This window comes from Myotis daubentonii, chromosome 6 (assembly GCF_963259705.1).
Source record: "Myotis daubentonii chromosome 6, mMyoDau2.1, whole genome shotgun sequence".
NCBI classification, from domain to species: Eukaryota; Metazoa; Chordata; class Mammalia; order Chiroptera; family Vespertilionidae; genus Myotis; species Myotis daubentonii.
Window position 1 is genome coordinate 80669808 of NC_081845.1, and position 21717 is coordinate 80691524.

Sequence of the window (21717 nt, forward strand, 5' to 3'; positions counted from 1 at the left end):
GTGTTTATGAGGAAACCCGCGAAATGCCAACTTGATCTATGTAACCCTGAGCTCACTGTTCCCATCACGCTGGTATAGCACTGAAAACTTAGGTATCAATAGACTTTTCCAGTCTGTTCTTTAAATTCTGGCCCGCGCTGACTCAGGGGATCTTGTCTGTAAAGGGACACCTGCTTTTCAGCCACGCCCTGGGCATTTTAAATCCTGCTACATCGCCATCCTCTTTGTGCTGTCCGGGTGTGTGAGCAGACATGTACCTTCCTCATCATGGTAGTGAGAGAAAAGCAGATCTCTGCTGTTTACAAGGGAGAATGTGTAGGATTTTCTCCAGGGCAGCCCTGGAGGGAGCTGGGGGGAGTTGGGGGAAGAACCCGGTTAGCCTGACTGCGCTGCAGCACAAAGCCCTGTGACGTGGCGCCCACGTGGCTGACTGGCCGTTTCACAGGCACAGCAGCCGTAGGAGGGGCCAGTTGCAGCCCGTCCCTGGCTCTGGCCCTGAAGCAGGAAGATCTGGGCCCAGGAGCCAAGGTAGGAAGTAGAACAGGCTGGGAAATTGGAAATGACCAGGGCGGGAGAGGTGGGGTAAAGAGAGGGGAGAGGACGATCTGTGATGTGAGGGGTCTTGTGAGCCATAGCACTCTCTCCCTCTGGTACCCATCCTTCGCTGAATCAGTGCGCCGGGTAGAGTGTTTCTCTGTGTTGCTTAGTGCCCATTCGCCAGAGGCTTTCAATGTGCCTGTCTGTGTGAGTCCTATTGAAACTCTTCGCCTATCTTAACGATAAATCATTCTATTCACACGGTGCGCTCTGAGTCATAGCCGAAGCCTAAAGTCATTTCTAAATCTGGCCTTCCACAAGTCAACTCGAGAAGTTTCGCTTCTTATGTTTTGAGTGCAGTTATTAGAAACTATGTATTATCACAAACAAGTAGAATTGTGGTTGTTGAATCTTCTGGGCTTTCTGTCATCTCCTGGCTTCCAGGAAATGACATGAAGAGAAATATAGGTGTGACCAAAATCTATGTTGTAAATGCCCATTATGCGGGTGTCTACTTACAGAGTTTATCTTTTAAAGAGCATATGGGTTACAGGCCTAGATGAAGAGTTGTGAATCTTGAAAATATGTTGTGATATTCCAAGGATGTCGGGTGTGTGAGCAGACATTTACTTTTTAGTATTTGAATAAAATACAAGAGCATCAAAACAGTTTGATCTTAGAAGGCAATTATGGTCTTAATGATGAGACCAAATTAATATTAGAGAACAATACTAAACAGTTGTGTCGAGGAGTTTGGAGATGAGTGATTCTACCGAGTCTCCACATCTTTATGTTAAATACCCTCTTTTGCCCTGTTTCAGGATTATGGAACCATACACCATGCTCTTCCTGTAGACACCCCAGCAGGACCCTGATATCCTGGTTTTAAAACATCTGCAACAAAGGGCACAGTACTTTTCTATTAGTAAGTAGTGGGGGGAAGGAGGGAATGGCAGCCAACCTTTCAACTATGTATGCATGTGGGTTTAAAGGAATAAAAAAATGATCATTTTTCTTTCTGTAAGAATAATCTCAGGCTGATGTGAAGGATAAATTATTGATTGTACACGAAATGCTAAATCGAGGCCGGGGGAGGAGAGAGGGGAGCTAAGTACAGGCTGGTCATGATTTTATACTAAGGATAGTTCACTGAATATGTAATAAAAGGAGCAAGATAAAAGCACTTTGAATTTTCTTTCTTTGAAAATAACTATTTTATGGAAAGGTGATTGAGTTTATAATACCAAATATTAACATGGGTTTCCATTTTGTTAATGCAGGTTACTTAATCTTGTATTCTCTTTTCAGTAGTTATTCAAAGTAAATACTTAACTTTGAACATAATGTTAAAAACACTAGTTACTGAATGAATTTATTAATGTATTTGTTTTCAAGTGGCAATACCCAGTGATTACCCACCTGGCATCCTGGTTATGTCACTCCTGAATGCCACCTATGGGCCAAGCAGTTTCAGAGAGGAGGGTGGGATTGGGGGACAGATGAAGACTTAACCCTTCAGGGGCTCACTGTTAAATATTGTACAAGGTGCAGTGGCAGCACAATGAAAGTACTTGTCATTCACCACTTCAAAGTAACAACAGTAGAGGAGACAGTTTATCTTGCCTGTGTTGGCCATCTCTCTACCCATTGTGTTATTAGCCAACTTACAAAAGTAGAGTAAGAAACTAATTTTGAAAATATCCCTAAATATGTGTTCAGAACCTTAAGAGAGAGCTGAATGACTTCGATTAATAACTAAATGGGGGTAAGGAAGAATGTGTGGCCATTTCAGATAATGCTGCTCTTAAAAACCTATTCACTAACTTAAAGAGCATTTAGAAATGAATGATTGTGAATAACCATGGAAATAGCATTAACCTTTCAATCTTAAATGTATCTATATAAAATACAAAGAAACTTACAACATAGATACAGTGGAGCTATTATGGAACTATGTAATCAATGAATGTGAACATCTGGCCACTAAGTTCAGTATTTTAACTGAAATTTGAAGAACTTATGAAAGATAATTCTTCATTAGGAATATTTGGTTAATGGATTCATGGTGTGGTGGTTCAGGTATGGCATGTGATGGCAATTTTTTAGTCATGGATATAAAATCTACATAATTTAGTGCTTAAAGGGTTAATCAGCAGATTATGTAATTAATGTCACAGTAAGTTATAGTTTGCCAGTAGCTCTAAAACATGCTAACCTGACGCTTCCCCTCTAATTTGTATTTAACTTCATTTGAGATTGTACCTTCAACTCAGATATTTGGCTATCCAGTGAAGGCACACATATCTAAAGGTTATCTGAATCTTCTCTCCCTAGAAAACTAGAAACTTTTTTGATTATAGTAGAAGATAATGACCTATGAAGGTTTCATGTTTCTTGAATTTTACTTTCTTCACTTGTCCAACAGTGGCCAGTTTGTAGTATTTCTATAGTTATACACTGTACCTTAAATTTTTAGATTTTTATTTATGCAAACTATAAAATCCCCCATACATGCAAAAAAAATAAATAGAGGTATTAGAAACACTTTTGAAGTTAGAAGTTTAATCAAACAACATGCATTTATGGAAGCTCTTAGGATCCCAGAAAACTACCATACAGTATAAAGGGTAATAATGAAAATATTGATAATTTCCATTTATTGAATATTCTATGCCAGGCATTATATTAAGGTATTTTATGCCTTTCAGTTTTCAAAGCAAATAGATGATAAGATAATCCACATTTTACAGAAGAGAAAACTGAATTTCCAAGAGGGTTTCCCAGCACTGATGTTTTTAAAAACTATGTTCGCAACCAGTAAGCTACAGAAAGTTGTTAACTAGGAAGTCAATGTCACAGAAAACTGAGCCATAGCAGTTCAGCCACAAAGTAGGATGAAAATTACCTTTGAAGTGATTAACTTGTCTTGAGTGGTTATAAATATACTAGGCCAAAAGGGCGGCATCCAAATATTAGGGTGCCTAAGAAGAGAAGGCTGGTTAGGGAAGAAGGGCATGCTTTACTCAGATTAAAAGCTACATGGGAATCAATGTCAAAAACAAGGTCAGACAACTGGCAACGAAATTTTAAGCTATTGGTGTAAAAAAATTCTGTTTCAAAAATCTATTGACTTAGATTTACTGGAGCAACCAGAATTTGCTGAAACACAAGTAGGTGAAATATATATGGTGCTCTGACCTTCTCTTCACCTCCCTTCTTCTACCAGGTAAAGCAGATACTGCATCCTGCTCTGAGGACCAACAGTAAGTCATGACTCATGTATTGTAATGTGAACAAGTTGTCAATCATTGTTATTTTGCCAATGATAAAATGATATATTTAATCTATCCATGGTTTTCAAAACTTTATGGTTAAACTTTTATTATTGAATCAAGTAAATTTTACTCACTGTATCAAATTGAAACTTAAATGAGTTCTTTATATTTCATTCTAAAATAGATGCTATAAATAATTCACATGTTTATGACTTTGAAACAGTTGAACTAGAACTATCTTTAATAGAAAAAGGTAAAAATGTGACTATATATATATATATATATATATATATATATATATATATATATATATTATATGTACTTTAAGGGCATCAGTCATGTTTGTCAGTTTATATTTTACTAGAGGCTCAGTGCACAAATTTGTGCGTGGGTGGGGTCCCTCAGCCTGGCCGGTGATTGAGGCCTATGGTGGGGAGGGTCGCTGGGGGGAGGGGCCCAGAGAGGTTGGCCAGCCAGCCCTGCAATAGGGGCCAATGGGGGGATTGTGCCAGTCAGGGAGAGGGGCCGTAGGAGGGGGTCTGGCTCAGGGGAGGGGCTGCGGGAGGTTGGCCAGCCAGAGGGAGAGGCTGCAGGAGGTTGGCTGTGAGAACGCACTGACCACCAGTGGGTAGCTCCTGTGTTGAGCGTCTGACCCCTGGTGGTCAGTGAGCATTATAGTGGCTGGCCGATCAGTCATTCCAATTGTTCGGTCGTAACAGTCGCTTAGGCATATATATATATATATATATATATATATATATATATATATATATATATATATGCCTAACGTTGTCCCTACCAGAGACAATGTTAGTTCCACTATTATTCTACTGTCACCATATGGCAGGCTTCTCTTGTTACATTACGAATTGGGGAGTCACAGTGGCTGTGAGATAACCATGATCACTACATTGATTTTCCCCTCTTGTTCATGTACGATTAGTTTCAATGCAGAACTACTTTGTTCTCTTTTGACTTACTTCCCAGCAATGGCTTTACTCTCAGTGGTGGTGTTTCTGGCTGCTGTCCTGATTCCATCTTTACCTGCAGAAAGAAAGGTAATGTTAGGGTGGAAAATTATGCCAGCCCTATCCAGGCAACTTTGATGGCAAGACACTTTGAGAGTGGGAAGAGCGGGGGTGTCTGGCCCATCACAAAGTACTCACTGGTTGCTCAGAGCACTTAGCACAATTACCTAGATGAAAGTCCAAGGCTGCACTGTCCAGTACAGTAACTGCTAGTCACATGTGGTTATTGAACGCTTGTAATGTGGCTTGTCTAAAATAAGCTGTACTGTAAAGTGTAAAATACATTCCAGATTTAAAAGATTTAGTATAAAAGGAGAGGAAAATATCGCATTAATAGTTTTTATATTGAATACATGTTGAAATAGTATTTTAGATACTCATAGATTTAGGTCATTAAATTACATAAACTTTATGGAACAATTCACACACCCTACTCTCCCTTCCGACTTAGATCCCCACACACCCGCACACAAAGATAAACCAATAAGTATTGGTGATTGATTTAATACCTTAATTATATTTCTGTTAATAAAGGAAAAGAATCAGCAAGAGTCCGTTAACTGGATGACTTTGCTTTCTCCAAAGATTTGTTAATATTGAAAAATTGTCTTTTGGACAATTTTGGAGATTTGTTAATATTGAAAAATTGTCTTTTGAGTGATTTCATAAAATCTGACCACAATAGCTAGAATGAGTTACGTAGAATTTTGAATGCATTTCAACTGAGACTAAATATTCTTTCCCTAATACATGTTAAATACATTCTGTCTCTAAATACAGATACCATGCCAGGTCAAAGTTCCCTCCAAATCTAGGATGAACCTTGACCTCCCCTTTATTCCCTTTGCTGCAGCCTGATCAAATATAAATGAATATGTCTTAGGGTTCCTATTGTGCACCTTCGTGGTTATAAAATATTATCACTCATATGTCATATTAAGAATTCCCTAGAACTAGAAATGGGCATTGGTGGCCATAAACAATGTTTAAAATTTTGTCATGCCATGAATTACACTTCCATTCTCAAATCTTCAAGTTACTTCTTTCCTATTTTTCATAGCTTTGGCTGAGATTCATTGGCAATGCTTGACAACTAATATTGGCTTAACTGAACACTTTTTAATAGTGGTCCTTGCTTCCTTGAATTAACTTATTTACTCTTATATGTTAAATATTTTTCAAAAATGTTTTAAAACCCCCGATTTTATTTCCCTTTAGGATCCATCCTTTTCTGCTTTGTTAACCACTCAAACGAATATCCAAAAAGAGATTGTAAATAAACACAATGAATTAAGGAAATCAGTCTCTCCATCTGCCAGCAACATGCTAAGGATGGTAAGAAGCAGTACTCTAAGGAAAGTGGTGGGAACAAGCTGGTAGTTGGCATCTGTGAAGAACTTTGTGGCTTACAACATTCTGCCTCTGTTTTGCTATTTCATTTGAGTTATGTTATGGGAAGAAGTTCTTAGTTTTACTTTATAATGCTTAAACAACTCATCAAGTTTACAGAGTTAAAAATTTGGGAAGGCAGAATTAGAAACAAGACCATCCGGCATCAAATGTGAAGCTGTTACATTTTTTTCTTCACTCTCTTTCCTCGTCTAAAATAAACTCCCTTTCTTTAAGAATCAGTGCCATTACATAAGACACTGGGGGATAGGGGAGGCTAGGGGACTGTCTAGGGCGGGGGGATAAAATGGATACATATGTAATACTCTTTGTAATACTTTAAGCAATAAAAAAAAAAAAAGAATCAGTGCCATTGAGGGTAAATAGCACCCTTTCCAGGGCACAGTCTCTGAAAACTAAATATCTCTTATATGAAAACAGTGTGCTACAAATGGAATTGGGACTAATCTAGACCAGTTTATTACTATCAAAATCTATAATAATAATCTATAATAATAAAAGCATAATATGCTAATTAGACTGGACAGCCAAACAACCTTCTGGACATCATTCTGGATGTCCTTCCAGACACAGTCGCGGTGGCGGGGGCTGAAGCAGAGATGGTTAGGGGCGATCAGGCAGGCAGGCAGGCAAGTGGTTAGGGGTGATCAGGCAGGCAGGTGAGTGGTTAGGGGCGATCAGGCAGGCAGGTGAGTGGTTAGGGGTGATCAGGCAGGCAGGTGAATGGTTAGGGGCGATCAGTCAGGCAGGCAGGCAAGTGGTTAGGGGTGATCAGGCAGGCAGGTGAGTGGTTAGGGGCGATCAGGCAGGCAGGCAGGCAAGTGGTTAGCGGCAATGAGGCAGGCAGGGAGAGTGGTTAGGGGTGATTAGGTAGGCAAGCAGGCCAGCGGTTAAAAGCCAGTGGTCCCGGATTGTGAGAGGGGTGTCCGGCTGCCGGTTTAGGACCCATCCTGCTACGGAATGGGGCCTAAGCAGGCAGTCAATGTCCTCCAAGGGGTCCAGATTGCAAGAGGGTGCAGGCAGGTCTGAGCAACCCCCTCCCCATGCACTAATTCCATGCACCAGTATGATTATAATACTTCACATGGTGGTCAGTATTTAAAATAGTACCATCACTAAAAATCCCAGGTGTGGCTTCTGTGTGATCATAAATAGTCATTGCTCTTGTTAGATACATCACCTATGGACTGTCTTTGTGGGAAATGGGCATTGTGGCAGATAAAGACACATCAGAGATATTGTAAGAACAATGACAAATAGATAATACATCTAAAGAAGTTTTGAAGTACTGCAAATTAATCTTATCAATCAGATTACAATGCATATGTTTTGTTGGAGTTGAACTTTTAAGTGTATATATTTTTTCCTTATAATAATTAGGAATGGGATAGAGAAGCAACAGCAAATGCCCAGAAGTGGGCAAACAAGTGCACTTTAGAACACAGTGATCCAGAGGAACGAAAAACCAGTATGTGAATTAGTAAATATTTGTTGAATAAATGAAAAAATAAAATAATAGTGGACAAATAAAATATAATGGATCCTTCTGGTGTATTACATTAAGACTATGAATAAATGTTACTTATATTTGGCTTTTTAAAATCACAGTATCTGTATATGGAGAAATAGTTATGATAAATGCCATTTTGTGCTTATTGACTATTTTTATGCAAATAATATCTCAAGCAGTATCTAATTTGTTCCTCCCAACTTGCTCATGAGTAAACTAGGATATGGAAGGAATGACTTACCCAAGAACACAACCTGATGTAGTGACATATATCGGAAAGCTAACCAGGCTTTCTGATTTCTAATCCACTGTCCTTTTGTGATATTGTATAGCCATTTGGTGTTCTGAAATTATTTATTTTGTATTCACAAAATATGTTGAATTATGTGGAATTGAACCTGATTTTTTTCTTTACAAATATGAAACTTTTTAAAATCAGGATGTATTTTGATTATGTTGATTCATTAAAAAAATTTTGGTAACAGTCAAGTATTTTGTATGGACTGTGTAACTATAACGCATGGAATCATATAGCCTATTCAAAAAACACAGAAGACATATCAGGGATCCTGGTGTTCAAATAGTTGATTTCTTTTACCATTGCAGCTTTATTGCTTTCCTCATGATCTGTTCCTTCATAGATACGAAATGCGGTGAGAATCTCTATATGTCAAGTGACCCTAATGAGTGGTCAATTGCAGTCCAAAGTTGGTTTGAAGAGAGACACGATTTTGTTTACGGTGTAGGACCAAAGTCTCCCGGTGCAGTGGTTGGACATTATACCCAGGTAAAGGGACATTATACCCAGGTAGAAAATACTTCTACCATGAATGCTCTAATATAGAAAGCTTCTTCAAATTATGACCCATCTGAGTGTTCAATTTGGGGAAAAGGGCCCGAATAGGCACAATACAGTAACATGGGACTGGTACTTCACCCGCAGCTATAATTTTGTTTTGATGGCCTGCACAACTCTTGGTTGGAAAGTGCACTCTGTATTTTTCCAACATTACAAATGAACAGAGTAGTGAATGCACATAAAAATTTAATATTTTCAAAGTGTGTGACTTTGTTTCAATAATGTAAATATTTCCATAAAATACATGGCTGCAGGCTATAGTAGTAACATTTTTTCAAGTTTTCATTTGGCATTTGTCCTTTAATATTTTCCCTTTCTTACGTTATTCTTTATATATCCCCTTATGGATTTGTAGTTGGTTTGGTACTCATCTTACCGTCTTGGATGTGGAATTGCTTATTGTCCCAATCAAGAGAGTCTAAAATACTTCTACGTTTGCCACTATTGTCCTGCGTAAGTATACACTCTAGAGATTAAAGTCAATACTTCCATCTGCAATTTGATATTTTTAAATTTTCATATATTAGCCAAATCAGAATAAAAACATATGTTTCAGTAAAGGGAAGTATTTCTTTGGAAATGATTACTAGGTGAATGATTTTTAACGTGAGATACATTCAACTTACCAGAGAAGAGACCAAGTTCTCAGACCAAGTATAAATTTGAAGCTCTGTTTTCTCAATTATAAAACCATGTCTTCTCTCACAATTACCTTTCCCAAGTGTTCAAGATTATTCCCTGAGCATGTGGAGTGTGCATGTCTCTCAATTAGATACCATCAGTTCTCACTACTTTCATGCCCTAATGACGCTTGATGATTAAGCATGGGGTGGTAGTGCAGTGGCAAATTTGGGATCAAAAATTGTGATTTCTTCCTTTTCTGCAAAAATGTTTCTGCTCCTGTTTATCTACAAACCATTTACATTTTTACCATTAAAAATGATTCCTTCTCTTGTGTTTCAATGGTTTTTCAAGAGATCTTTAATATACTTCAGAGTCCAGAAAAAGTTAACATCTTAAGTCTTTGTTTCTCAGCAGTTTTTTTTTTTTTAATACATTTCATTGATTTTCTACAGAGAGGAAGAGAGAGAGACAGAGAGCCAGAAACATCGATGAGAGAGAAACATCGATCAGCCGCCCCCTGCACATCCCCCACCGGGGAAGTGCCCACAACCCAGGCATATGCCCCTGACCAGGATCGAACCCGGGACCCCTCAGTCCGCAGGGCCGACGCTCCATCCACCGAGCCAAACCGGTTTCGGCCAGCAGTTTTTTTTAAAACATATTTTTTATGATTTCTGAGAGGAAGGGACAGGGAGAGAGAGAGAGATAGAAACATCAATGATGAGAGAGAATCATTGATTGGCTGCCTCCTGCACACCCCCTCCTGGAGCCCACAACCCAGGCATGTGCCCTGACCGGGAATCGAACTAGGACCTCCTGGTTCATAGGTTGATATTCAACTCCTGAGCCACACCGGCCGGCCTCAGCAGTTTTCACACACAAAAACAACTCCATAATGAACCACCCCATACTGTCTTGATTTATAGCAGGAAACATGCTGTTTCAGCAAGCAATATGTTTGAAATCATCCATAATAAAGCCTATGGACATATCAAAGACCTAATCTCAACATATCTCTTAGCTTTAATTCCTTATGACTAGAGACAGGGGCACCCCCAAACCCAAATCTCCCACAGGATTTATTTTGAGATTGTAGATAACCTGGGGATCTTGATCTCCCATTTGAGAAGTGTGGCCTTCACATTCACTTGCCACTAGAAAGAAGTGAAAAGTCCTAGCAGAATGCACTCAAATTCACTGCCTGGCTGTGAGAGGGGAGGCCTCTGAAGTGAGGGGTGGAGTGAATAATGAGGGGAAGCAAAGATGAGAGAACCTCCCCCCACCCAGACACGCCACTACTTAAATATCATTGTTCCTGCCTAGAAGTATTTACTGTCCCTAGTACATATCAGAGAAATTATGATATTGTATCATCTTCCAAATATACATGATATGGTAGCATTGAGTATTTTCTTTCATACTACAACTTCCTAGCCTCCAAGAGTTTCTTCTGTCTGTCTAGGTAGGAGATGAGTTCTAACCCTGGCCAGCACATTGGGGTGCACTGCCTCACCAATTTAACCAAGTCTCGTTGGAGATAAAGAGAGTGTTGAAATATACTTTGAAAAGTTGAGACTGTAGTTATCCCAATTTAGTTGTTCAGCCTACGGAATTATAGTTAAGAAGATGGGTCAATGTTTGAGGTATTTTCTTAATTTGGAGGCCATCTGAATTATACATTGGAAATTGTACTTTTTCACATTTGGTAACATATCTGAATATATTTAATAACTAGGTATATTTGGGGACTAATGCTACCCTCTGAGTATAAATGAAACAGCAAAGTGAAAAATATTTGACACTATGTTTTTTAAATTTCAGTGGCAATAATGTGAGTAAAAAGAGTACCCCTTACCAACAAGGAGAACCCTGTGCCAGTTGCCCCAATAACTGTAACAATGGATTATGCAGTAAGTTTGAAGTGATTTTACCTGCTGTTATAATAAAGAGTTGATATTTTCTTTTCTTTTTATGGATTAGGAATTTTCCTATGGTTACCAATTTAAATACTATCTTAATGCAAAATACAGAAAGATTCCTCAACAGAATGTGTTTAAGGGAACATTTTATACACTTTTATAACTCACACTAGAGGACTGGTGCATGAAATTCATGCACGGGTAGGGAGGGTCCCTAGGCCTGGCTGGTGATCAGGGCTGATTGGGGCCTTCCAGCTGCTGGCCCGGGCCTTCCTTCATTCTGTGCAGCCCCCTGGTGGTCAGCGCATATCATAGCTAGCGACTGAACTCCCGGTCTCCCAGTCAAACTCCTGAGGGGACACTTTGCAAATTAGCCTTTTATATATATAGATATGTTTTGTAGTGAAAAGAATATTACCACTTCTAACATGATGAAACATCTACCATCAATGGCTTTTGTGACTATGCAGAGCTCATTTATATTAACTATACAAGTTTCTGTTACTAGTTCATTTAATCAAAATATCATTAGACAAAAGGTATTTTGAAAAAATGAAAATTATAAATCTACAGATGTGAGATGAATATTATGGCTCAATCAAGACAGGCAAACCAAATATTAAATTTATTTTGTGCTAATATGTTCATCATGCTGATTATCATATTTTTATAGTATAATTGGAATCATAATGTTTGACTTGAGAAATGATCACTTACCCTATAATTTGATAGTAATTTTGTGTACTATTTAATGACAAAAATTCAATCTGTATAAAAAATTGGTTCATACTGTTGCAAAAGGAGAAAATAAAATAAATGTCATATATATCATTTCAAAGTTCTCATAAATAGAAGTAAAAAAACCTGTTGGTCTTTCATCGTTGGGATACTTTCATGAAAATTATGAACAATAGAGTTGACCCATTCACTGAGATTTTTACCTTTCAAATTCATTCACCTTTAGTTAGCCTTCTTTTTACAAAGCTATAATTCAGAATATTGATGATATCAAAGCTATAAATCAACTAAAGAAGAAAAAAGTTGAATATATCACTGCTGAATGCTATTTGCTAAAGAGCTTGGAATTATCCTATTAGCATAAGCATTCAACTGAGGCAAGAGAGAAAGAGGGGCAGGGAGAGAGAGAGAGAGAAAGAGAGAGAGAGATAGAGAGAGAGAGAGAAGAAGAAGAGAAAGAGAGAGAGAGAGAGAGAAAGAGAGAGACTTTGACTTGTTGTTCCACTTATTTATACATTCATTGGTTGATTCTTGTATATTCCCATATGCCCTGACCAGGGATCAAACCTGCAACCGTGGTGTATTGGGATGACTCTCTAACCAACTGAACTGCCCAGCCAGGCTCCGCCTACACCTATGCATTTTGAAAGTATGAATTGTTTTGCTGCTACTAAGGAAAATAACATGTAACTAATCTGTTTTTGTTACAGCCAATAGTTGTGAGTATGAAGATCTCCTTAGTAACTGTGGTTCCTTGAAGACAACAGCAGGCTGTGGGCATGAATTGCTCAAGGAAAAGTGCAAGGCTACTTGTCTATGTGAAAACAAAATTTACTGACATGTTCAATGTGCAATGCTCAAGATTAAGTGGAAAAGGGCTGCATTACTTAGACCTAGTGGAGAAGGGTTCATCATTTAATTGACACTTCCCAGAGGGGAAATTGTAAGCCTGTTAGTTACAAATTTGATTCCAAACAGTAATGCACCTTTTTCTCTAGGATCTTCACAGAAATCTCTCTCATACACCGATTTACAAAAGCAACATGATGCCAACTTTGGACTTTGAGATACACTTGGTACTTTAAAGTTAATAAATTAAATTAAGTTGAGGATGTTTAAAGTTGTAACCACAGGATTTAGGTCACTAGAATTTTGGACTAAAATGAAGAATCACATGTTCCATGAAACAACTTGGAGAGGAAAAAAAAAACACCTGTGACATCATTGTCATTCCTACCACATGATTTTTTACATGTATAAAGAATGAATTCAAAGATTGGATCTGTCTTTGTCTTATGGTGTCCTTTTTTTTTTTTTTTAAGTAGTCAGCTTTTAGAATAAAAAAACGTATCTAAGCAACCACATAAATATGATTCCTGTGCAATATTTTTTAGGATTCATAATTACTCTAACTAGACTTAGCCTAGTTAAATGATTATATCGCACAAAATTTCCAAAATATTTGCCTATAAAATTAAACTTTAACAACAAAAAAATATGTTCTTACTTCTTTCTATTTTTTTTAAATACATTTCTTTATTGACTTCAGAGAGGAAAGGAGAAGGAGAGAGAGATAGAAACATCAATGATGAGAGAGAACCACTGATTGGCTGCCTCCTGCACACCCCCCACTGGGGAACGAGCCCACAACCCAGGCATGTGCCCTTGGCCAGAATAGAACCTAGGACCCTTCAGTCCCCAGGCTGATGCTCTATCCACTGAGCCAAGCCGGCCAGGGCTCTTTTTACTTTTTGACATTTTGATAATCCTATTTATTTAGTTGATACAAAAGAAGGTACCATCTGACAATATATACAAATATATCCTCCTCTTCAGAAGAAAAACAATAGTAATAAGTGTTTTAGAGAGATTTATCACTGATGAGTCTTTGCCTACGTTGTAATTTAAGATTGATAAAACAACAGTCAAATCACTCTATCTTTTACAGGTAGTGATAAAAAGAAAAATGATTGCCTCAAACATTTTTACTAAAAAAATTAAAATAAGAAAAAGAACAGTAGAGTAAATCTAAAGTGAAGAAGAAAATGATAGTCAAAAACAGAAACTAATCAAATAGATAATAAAAAATCAAAGTATATAATTAATAAATCAAAATTCTGTGTTTTAGCATTAATAAAATAGACAAATGACTAGGTGGCTTAATACAGAAAGAAAGATAAAACAAAAAGAATTTAACAAGATGTCAGGAGAGAAACAGCTATTAAAATGTAAGAAATAAAGAGAAAGAGATGTGGCAGGGAGGTAACTATTAAAACCTCTACACAAGTATATTTGGAAACCTAGATAAATAATTTGCTAGGAAAATAAAAATACAAAAATTGACTCTAATTAGAGATACAAAGTTTAAGCTGCCCATTGTCTATATAGAAAAAGATATTAAGAAACTATCACCTCAAAAAAAGTGTGTGTGTGTGTGTGAGAGAGAAATATGATAAATGGGCAAAGAACATGAACAAATAATTATCAAAATAGATTAAAATGGTCACTAAACATAAAATATTTTTTTTTACTTCACTCATAAAAATAAATGGAAATTTAAACCCCACTGACATAGCACTTCACCACCCAAATTGTAAAAATAAAAAAAAACCACATTCTGCAACAGTTTTTATGGAGGGGTATTTGGCAATGTCTACCAAAACTATATGTGCATTTACTCTTTAACCCAGACATCTTTCTAGGATTCATCTTCAAATCCCTTCCAGAAATTTTATATTGTTCTTCAACCATATGATGATTCATATTGCAACATTATTTATTGAAATAGTCTTTGTAATTGCAAAATATTGAAAAAGTCTATAGCCCACACACAAAAAGTTGGTTGAATAAACTATAGTTTATTCAACATATTGTAGTGCCACATATCTTTTATGGAGAACAAGAATCTTTATGAACTTATCTGGAGTGATTTCCAAGATATATCCTATATAATAAAAGCCTAATATGCAAATTGACCAAATAGCGGAACAAACAGTGGAACCAGTTGCTATGATGTGCAATGACCACCAGGGGGCAGACACTCAATACAGGAGATGCCTCCAGGCCACAGGCCCTAGGCCAACCAATGTGGGTGCCAGCAGGGGACCCCTGATTGCTCTGCTGGTCTCCCCACAGAGGGAGGTGACTGGCGGCAGTGGTGGGGCAGTCGGGGGAGAGGGGGCAGCACCAAGGGAGGTGACCAGCAGCGGTGGCAAGGGGCTGGGCTGGTAAGTGGGCAGCACCAGGCCAGCCAAGGTGGATGCCAATGGGGGCTCCTGATTGCCCTGCCGGTCACCGCACAGATCGCCCCTGATTGCCAGCCAAGCCTAGGAACCCTACCAGTGCACTGGGCCTCTAGTTGTTAAATAAAAACTAGCAAAGTGCAAAAATGTTTTTGATAGTATTCTGCCTTTTGTGTTAAAAAGGGTAAATTCAAAAATACACCTGTACGTTCACATTTTTGCAACATAGGAAGAGTGCACTAGAAACTAAGGAAATTGGTTGTATCCAGTGGGTGGGTGAGAATGGAGTGGGCAGAATAGAGGGTGTCAAAGGGGTAGGAAAAATTGGTTGGAGGGAGTGACTCTTCTCTGACTTCCTTTTTGTATAGTTTTTAACTTATAAATTATGTGAATGCTCACATAATCCTTCAAATAAACTATAACTAACAAAGGGGGGAAGAAAAATCCAAAAATGGAATAAACACAAAAACAAATTAAACTATACTTTAAATAGTTTAAAAGTATTAAAAGTTTAAAAGAAATTTTATAATCACCATAAAGGGTGAAAAAACACACACCACAGAACTAATTCAAATAATGTTCGAATGCCATTTTGGACTGTATGTCTTCTGTATGTATGTAAACAAATGTTCAACTCTAATAAGACTTTCTTGTTTGTTTTTAACCTTAGACACATGGGTTAGTAGTTCTGAAACTACTATTTATGCTACAATTGAACAAATACATATAAACAATGGGAACAAGAGTTCTCACTGTTGGGAAAGGATTTACACATATAGAAGAGAGGAAGGTGGAAATAAACCCTGTGTTGTTGTATTAGAATTGGATATATTGGTATGAATTGATGGTTTTCAATGTATAGAAATAGATGCGGCTGTTAGGGAACTAAGCAGAAGGAATCCCTGCCCTCAAGAATGCACACTTTTTTAACAAAGGAGATAAGAACATAAGGTTTCCCAGCCATGAGGGACACACACCATTCTTAAGGATGGTAAAAATTATTCCTAAATTGATATAAAATGTAACACCAAAGAGAGAAATGCTGGCTCACCACTTTTAAATGGAACACATCATGGCTTTAAATTAAAAAAAGTTCCAGAAAGGACAAGTTCATGCTGGCTTAATGAATCCTCCATCCTTATCCCTCTGGCACTGGCGGCCAGCGGCAAAGATGATGATAACTGATGAGTGGCAACTGGAGGCTTCCATGGAATCCAGCAAACAAACAGCTTTGAGGTCTGGAGTTACTGGCAACACACTCACTGAATATTGCCAGGTATGAGTCCTTAGCAGCCCAGATCTGTCAAAGAGGCTGAGTAGAAGGGTAGGAAAAGAGCAGATGTTATGGGGGAGGTGACAATATTTGTTAGTACACATGAGAAAATTCCTAGGGCCCTATGAGCAACCAGCAATGATTGGGTGAAAACTTTACAGTTTATGGCTCTTTCAAGAGCAAATAGAGGGAAGCACTACCTTTACCTCTCATACACATGCATGAGCGCGCGCGCGCACACACACACACACACACACACACACACACGAAAACATTTTATGGGAACTATTATAAAACCAAAACTCCTAATGTTGGGAAATATAATTGTAAAAGACACTCTTGATTTGTATATAAAATTTTAAAATGTCATCAGATATCTATTTCAAATTGAGATGATTTTTCTCTTTTTTGATTAAGTGAAATAATGCTTGTAATGTACTTAAGAGTAAGAGATACTAATGATACTCAATACCTTTTAATGTACTTGTCTGTCTCCACTTATTGCTGCCAAAGTTAATTAGAAACATATTACATTCCAGATGGTATACTGAATTTTTTATATTCATTTTTGCCCTTTGCCTTCACAATAGTTCGGTGTCTGCATCTTACCGATGAGTAAGCGGGGATAGGAGAGTTAAGCTCCTTGTCCAGATATAAACAGCCAGCAAATGTCAGAGCGTGGACTCAACCCAGACAGAGCCTGGCAAAAGCCTAATGTTTTTAAGCACTGCACAATGCTGGCGCATTTTTTTTTTTTATCTAGACTGAACTTATTTGACAGTTTGGACTGCAAATGCATTCACACTATTTCATTGGAAAAGAACAATTTTCTTTACATTAAGAACAAGTAATCTACTTGTTCTATATTTATGAAAATGTGTATATTTTTGACTTTGTGACTTTTAAGGCTTGTAGTTCATGGTAGTCAGGTATAAAATGCATCCTTTTAACTTCATAAAATAAGATAGTGACTCAATTCTGTTGACTTCCATTGCCACTGTCTTAAAAAATCTGGCCTATAATTATAAAAAAAGGTGACAAGACATAGATTGAATCCTAAAGAGCACTGATTGCGTGATGGCATGAGAAAGCCTTCCAGAGTGATGGATGCAGAGCTACATACATATTGGAAAATTAAATTGGCCATGGAACCTTGATTTGTACATTTGTACATACACTACATTGTATGCAAGTTATGCCTCAATTTAAAAACAATAACAGATGCAGAAAAGGAGGATGGGAAGGAGGGAAAAAAGAACAAGTTAAGAAAAGACAAAAGTCAAAATAGATTGCCATGATATGGCATGGAGGCACAGGTTTGGTAAGAAAATCAGGGTTCAGTTGGGGGCATATTAAAAGTGGAAGTATGGAGTGGCAGTTGAGTTTCACTGTATAGATGACTCTTAAAATCATAACACTACATTAGATTCTCTGAGAGTGAGTGGAGCAGTTTGCTAAACCTCAGAATTTGCTGAAGCTTGTGAATGCAAGATCCACCGAAAGTGGCAAAAGTTAGTGTCCATCTCCTATTTTAATTTTTTTTCTGTCAAATAGATAACTCTTTAAACTCAACAGTCCATCACAATTAGCTGAAAGAGGAAAAGAATAATCTGTGAGGAAACAGTCACAAATCATTGACATGCTTGGGGAATATTGAAAATCTGTTCAAGTCGTCATGGAATAAGTATCAGTTCACCTGAAAAATGATGAGGAAGGAGAGCAATGTACAGTGACTGACACGTGGCAAATGGAAGAGCCAAAAAAATGCCTTGAAAGTTTGATATTAATCTTTGGCAAATATGTGTCATTTAAAATATATTTCTTTTACTTTTTAGCATTCTTGAACCATGACTTCATATATAAAACAGAGTAATATATAAACTGGCACTTTTTGAAAAATTGTGCTAAACAAAATTTGTTTCTCTTTTTCCTAGTGTATGAATATAAATGAAAATTAATCCCATTTTGTAAAACTACTTGTATATGTGCCCATAGTTCATCTAAACTTTCAACAGAATTTTATTCAATTCATATTAAACCATGGGGGCTATTTTTATTATTTTATATATTTTTATTGATTTTTTACAGAGAGGAAGGGAGAGGGATAGAGAGTTAGAAACATCGATGAGAGAGAAACATTGATCAGCTGCCTCCTGCACGCCCCTGACTGGGGATGTGCCCGCAACCAAGGTACATGCCCTTGACCGGAATCGAACCCGGGACCCTTCAGTCCGAAGGCTGACGCTCTAGCCACTGAGCCAAACCGGTCAGGGTGTGGGGGCTATTTTTAAATATAATGGGTATAATGGGTACTTGAAACAGGTGAAAAACAAGGCAAAATACCAATCTACTGTTCTCTGTACTGGATTTGTTCTGCACAAGATTCTGACCTTGATTAGAAGTTATTAATCAGTGGTTCCAGTGACTTCTATGGAAGCAGGCAATTAGGCAATGCATTGGGTCAGCAATGAGCAACCTCTCAGGAATTCGTAAATAAAATTTCAGTTCTTAGTTAAACCAAGTGATATTATCAACTTCAAGTGAAATGTTTGGGAAACCTCAAAATTCCAGGCAGGGTAACCTAGATCTGCTGCTGCTAGAGATAAGATTGGAATGTAATTGCAATTTATGAAGTGGAAAGGAAAGGCTGTATAATTAGACGGTAGATCAGTATAAGGCAGTGGCCCTTAAAGAGTCATCTCTCAACTGGTAGTAGCATCACATCGAATCAGAAACTGGGGTAAAACCCAGAAATGTGTGTTTTAATATGTTCCCCACTATGCTCTAAAGTCCAGGCCAACTGTCCCATGGTGTGGACTAGGGAGGGCAGACAGTGCATTTGGCAGACTCCAGTGTGGTCATTGGAGGACAGTATTTCCCATAAGGCAAAGCTCTTTCATTAGTCCCATCATGACTGGAATGAAATGGCTCTCAAAATTCTTTCCCTTTGCTCTCCTCTTATGTGCAAAACCCCAACATTGTTATTGCATGCTTGGCCTTCGAATTACCCTGTCCCTGCAAAGGAGGAGCTCTTAAAGGACAACATAATCATGCGAAACTTGGACAGTTGGCTAATATTTTAAGTGACAGAATCAAGTGTAGCAAGCATTTGAAAAGCTGGACTAAGAGTAACTAAAGTCTCTCTTAGCTATTTAATCACAGTAACTAAGAGAGACTTTAGGTTCAAAAATCAACTGTGGAAGAACAGGTTGAGCAATACTTGGCACATGAGTATCTTGTTTGAAAAAGACCTAGAGCTTTTCATTAATTACAAATGTGGCATGACAGCTGTATGACAGCATTACCAAGGTGTGGACACAAGCCTAGGGGCATTTATAGGAAAATGTTCACTCAAGGCAAATAAAAGGCCCATGCTACTGTGCATTGTGGAGAACACAACCAGAACATTAGAACATTCTATTCTTTCCTGATGTCAAACTTTGACAGGGTATTTGAATTGATGTCCAAAGGACAGTAATAAAGAGGTGAGGTGTATTAAAACCATATCCTCTATCAGGACATCTCACACCAAGCCTGCAGCAACCCACATCCATGCGCATGGCTGCCTCTCACCCAGTGATCACTTCTGGGAGTCAGAGACCTTCTTATGGTTTGGGCCAGGGGTGGGCAAACTTTTTGACTCGAGGGCCACAATGGGTTCTTAAACTGGACCGGAGGGCCGGAACAAAAGCATGGATGGAGTGTTTGTGTGAACTAATATAAATTCAAAGTAAACATCTACACTAATAAAAGAGAAAAATGGTAATTGGCGTACGGTGATACCCTTTTCATTGGCTAATCAGGGCTATATGCAAATTAACTGCCAACTAAGATTGGCAGTTAACTGCCAACAAGATGGCGGTTAATTTGCATATGTAGGCACAATGCAGGGAGGCGAAAGGGAAAGCAGGAAGAAGCCCCCTGCCACTGACAGTGATCAGAAACCCAGGGGGGAGCTAAGAGCTGGGGGGCAGGGCAAAGGCGGCCCTGGGGCCGCCTTTGCCCTGCCCCCCAGCCATGATCAGAGAATCAGGCGCCTTTTCCGCCCTGGCCAGTGATAGCAGGAAGTAGGGGTGGAGCCAGCGATGGGAGCTGGGCACGGTTGAAGCTGGCAGTCCCAGGAGCTAGGGGTCCCTTGCCTGGGCCTAAAGCAGAGCCCATGATCGCGGGGCCGCTGCCACTTTAGGTCCCCGCTGCTCGGGCTGGACGCCTAGGCCAGAGGCGTTAGGCCTGGGCAGGGGCGGAGCCTGCAACCGCAAGGAGCTGGGGGTCCCCTGCCCAGGCCTGACACCTCTGCCGGAGGCCTCAGGCCTGGTCAAGGGGTGATCCGGTGATTGGTGATCGGAGGGTGATGAGGGTCAACTCCTCTGGCCGAGGCATCAAGCCTGGGCGGGGGCCAGAGCCAGTGATCGGGGGGAGATGGGGGTCCCCTGTCCAAGCCTGACACCTCTGGCGGAGGCGTCAGGCCTGGGCAAGGGGCCGATCAGGTGATCAGAGGGTGATGGGGGTCTACGCCTCTGGCGGAGGCGTCAGGCTTGAGCAAGGGGCAGAGCCAGCAATCGGAGGGGTCTGGGGGTCCCCTGCCCAGGCCTGATGCCTGGGCCAGAGGCATCAGGCCTGGGCTGGGGGCAGAACCAGTGATGGGGGGAAATGAGGGTCCCCTGCCCAGGCCTGACGCCTCTGGCCCAGGAGTCAGGCTGGGCAAGGGGCCGATCCTGCGATTGGAGGATGATGGGGGTCAACGCCTGAGGGCTCCCAGTATGTGAGAGGGGGCAGGCTGGGCTGAGGGACACTCCCCCCACACACCCAGTGCACGAATTTCGTGCACCGGGCCCCTAGTCATTACATAAAAGGGTACGGTCTTTTATTTCAATAGTTTTATTCATTTCAAACGGTCTGGATTCGGCCCGTGGGCTGTAGATTGCCCACGGCTGGTTTGGGCACTATGAAATATTGAGTGGCCAGTTGTCTCTCTTTATAAGTAACACACCTTGGTAGGAGGGATTCAGTGGGAAAGGTAGTGACACTGCTTCTGCTTGAATTGTGGTGCTCAGAGCATGTGGGGAAGGGCTGGCTCTAACGGTGAAACACATGACAGGGAGAGTCTGGACCCGGCAGGAGTCCTCAAACTACGGCCCGCGGGCCACATGCAAATAGAAATATTGTCTTTGTTCCCGTTTTGTTTTTTCACTTCAAAATAAGATATGTGCAGTGTGCATAGGAATTTGTCCATAGTTTTTTTTAAACTATAGTCCGGCCCTCCAATGGTCTGAGGGACAATGAACTGGCCCCCTGTTTAAAA

At 39.4% G+C, this 21717-nt stretch overlaps 1 protein-coding gene across 1 annotated transcript; it reads left to right on the forward strand.

The window, feature by feature from the left end:
* Positions 1-410: 410 nt before the first annotated feature.
* Positions 411-13131, forward strand: LOC132236533 (cysteine-rich secretory protein 2-like). The gene is made up of 10 exons (XM_059699655.1): positions 411-528; positions 1359-1462; positions 3764-3800; positions 4800-4870; positions 6059-6175; positions 7631-7718; positions 8402-8547; positions 8975-9072; positions 11065-11153; positions 12611-13131. The coding sequence occupies exons 4-10, from the start codon at positions 4802-4804 to the stop codon at positions 12736-12738; spliced, it is 735 nt and encodes a 244-aa protein (XP_059555638.1). The 5' UTR covers positions 411-528; positions 1359-1462; positions 3764-3800; positions 4800-4801; the 3' UTR covers positions 12739-13131.
* Positions 13132-21717: the final 8586 nt, after the last annotated feature.

Coding starts and splice junctions, on each gene's coding strand:
- LOC132236533 (XM_059699655.1), top strand. CDS start 4,802: ATGGCTTTACTCTCAGTGGTGGTGTTTCTGGCTGCTGTCCTGATTCCA. Junction 8,548..8,974: donor TGGTTGGACATTATACCCAG/GTAAAGGGACAT, acceptor ATGGATTTGTAG/TTGGTTTGGTACTCATCTTA. Junction 11,154..12,610: donor CTGTAACAATGGATTATGCA/GTAAGTTTGAAG, acceptor TTTTTGTTACAG/CCAATAGTTGTGAGTATGAA.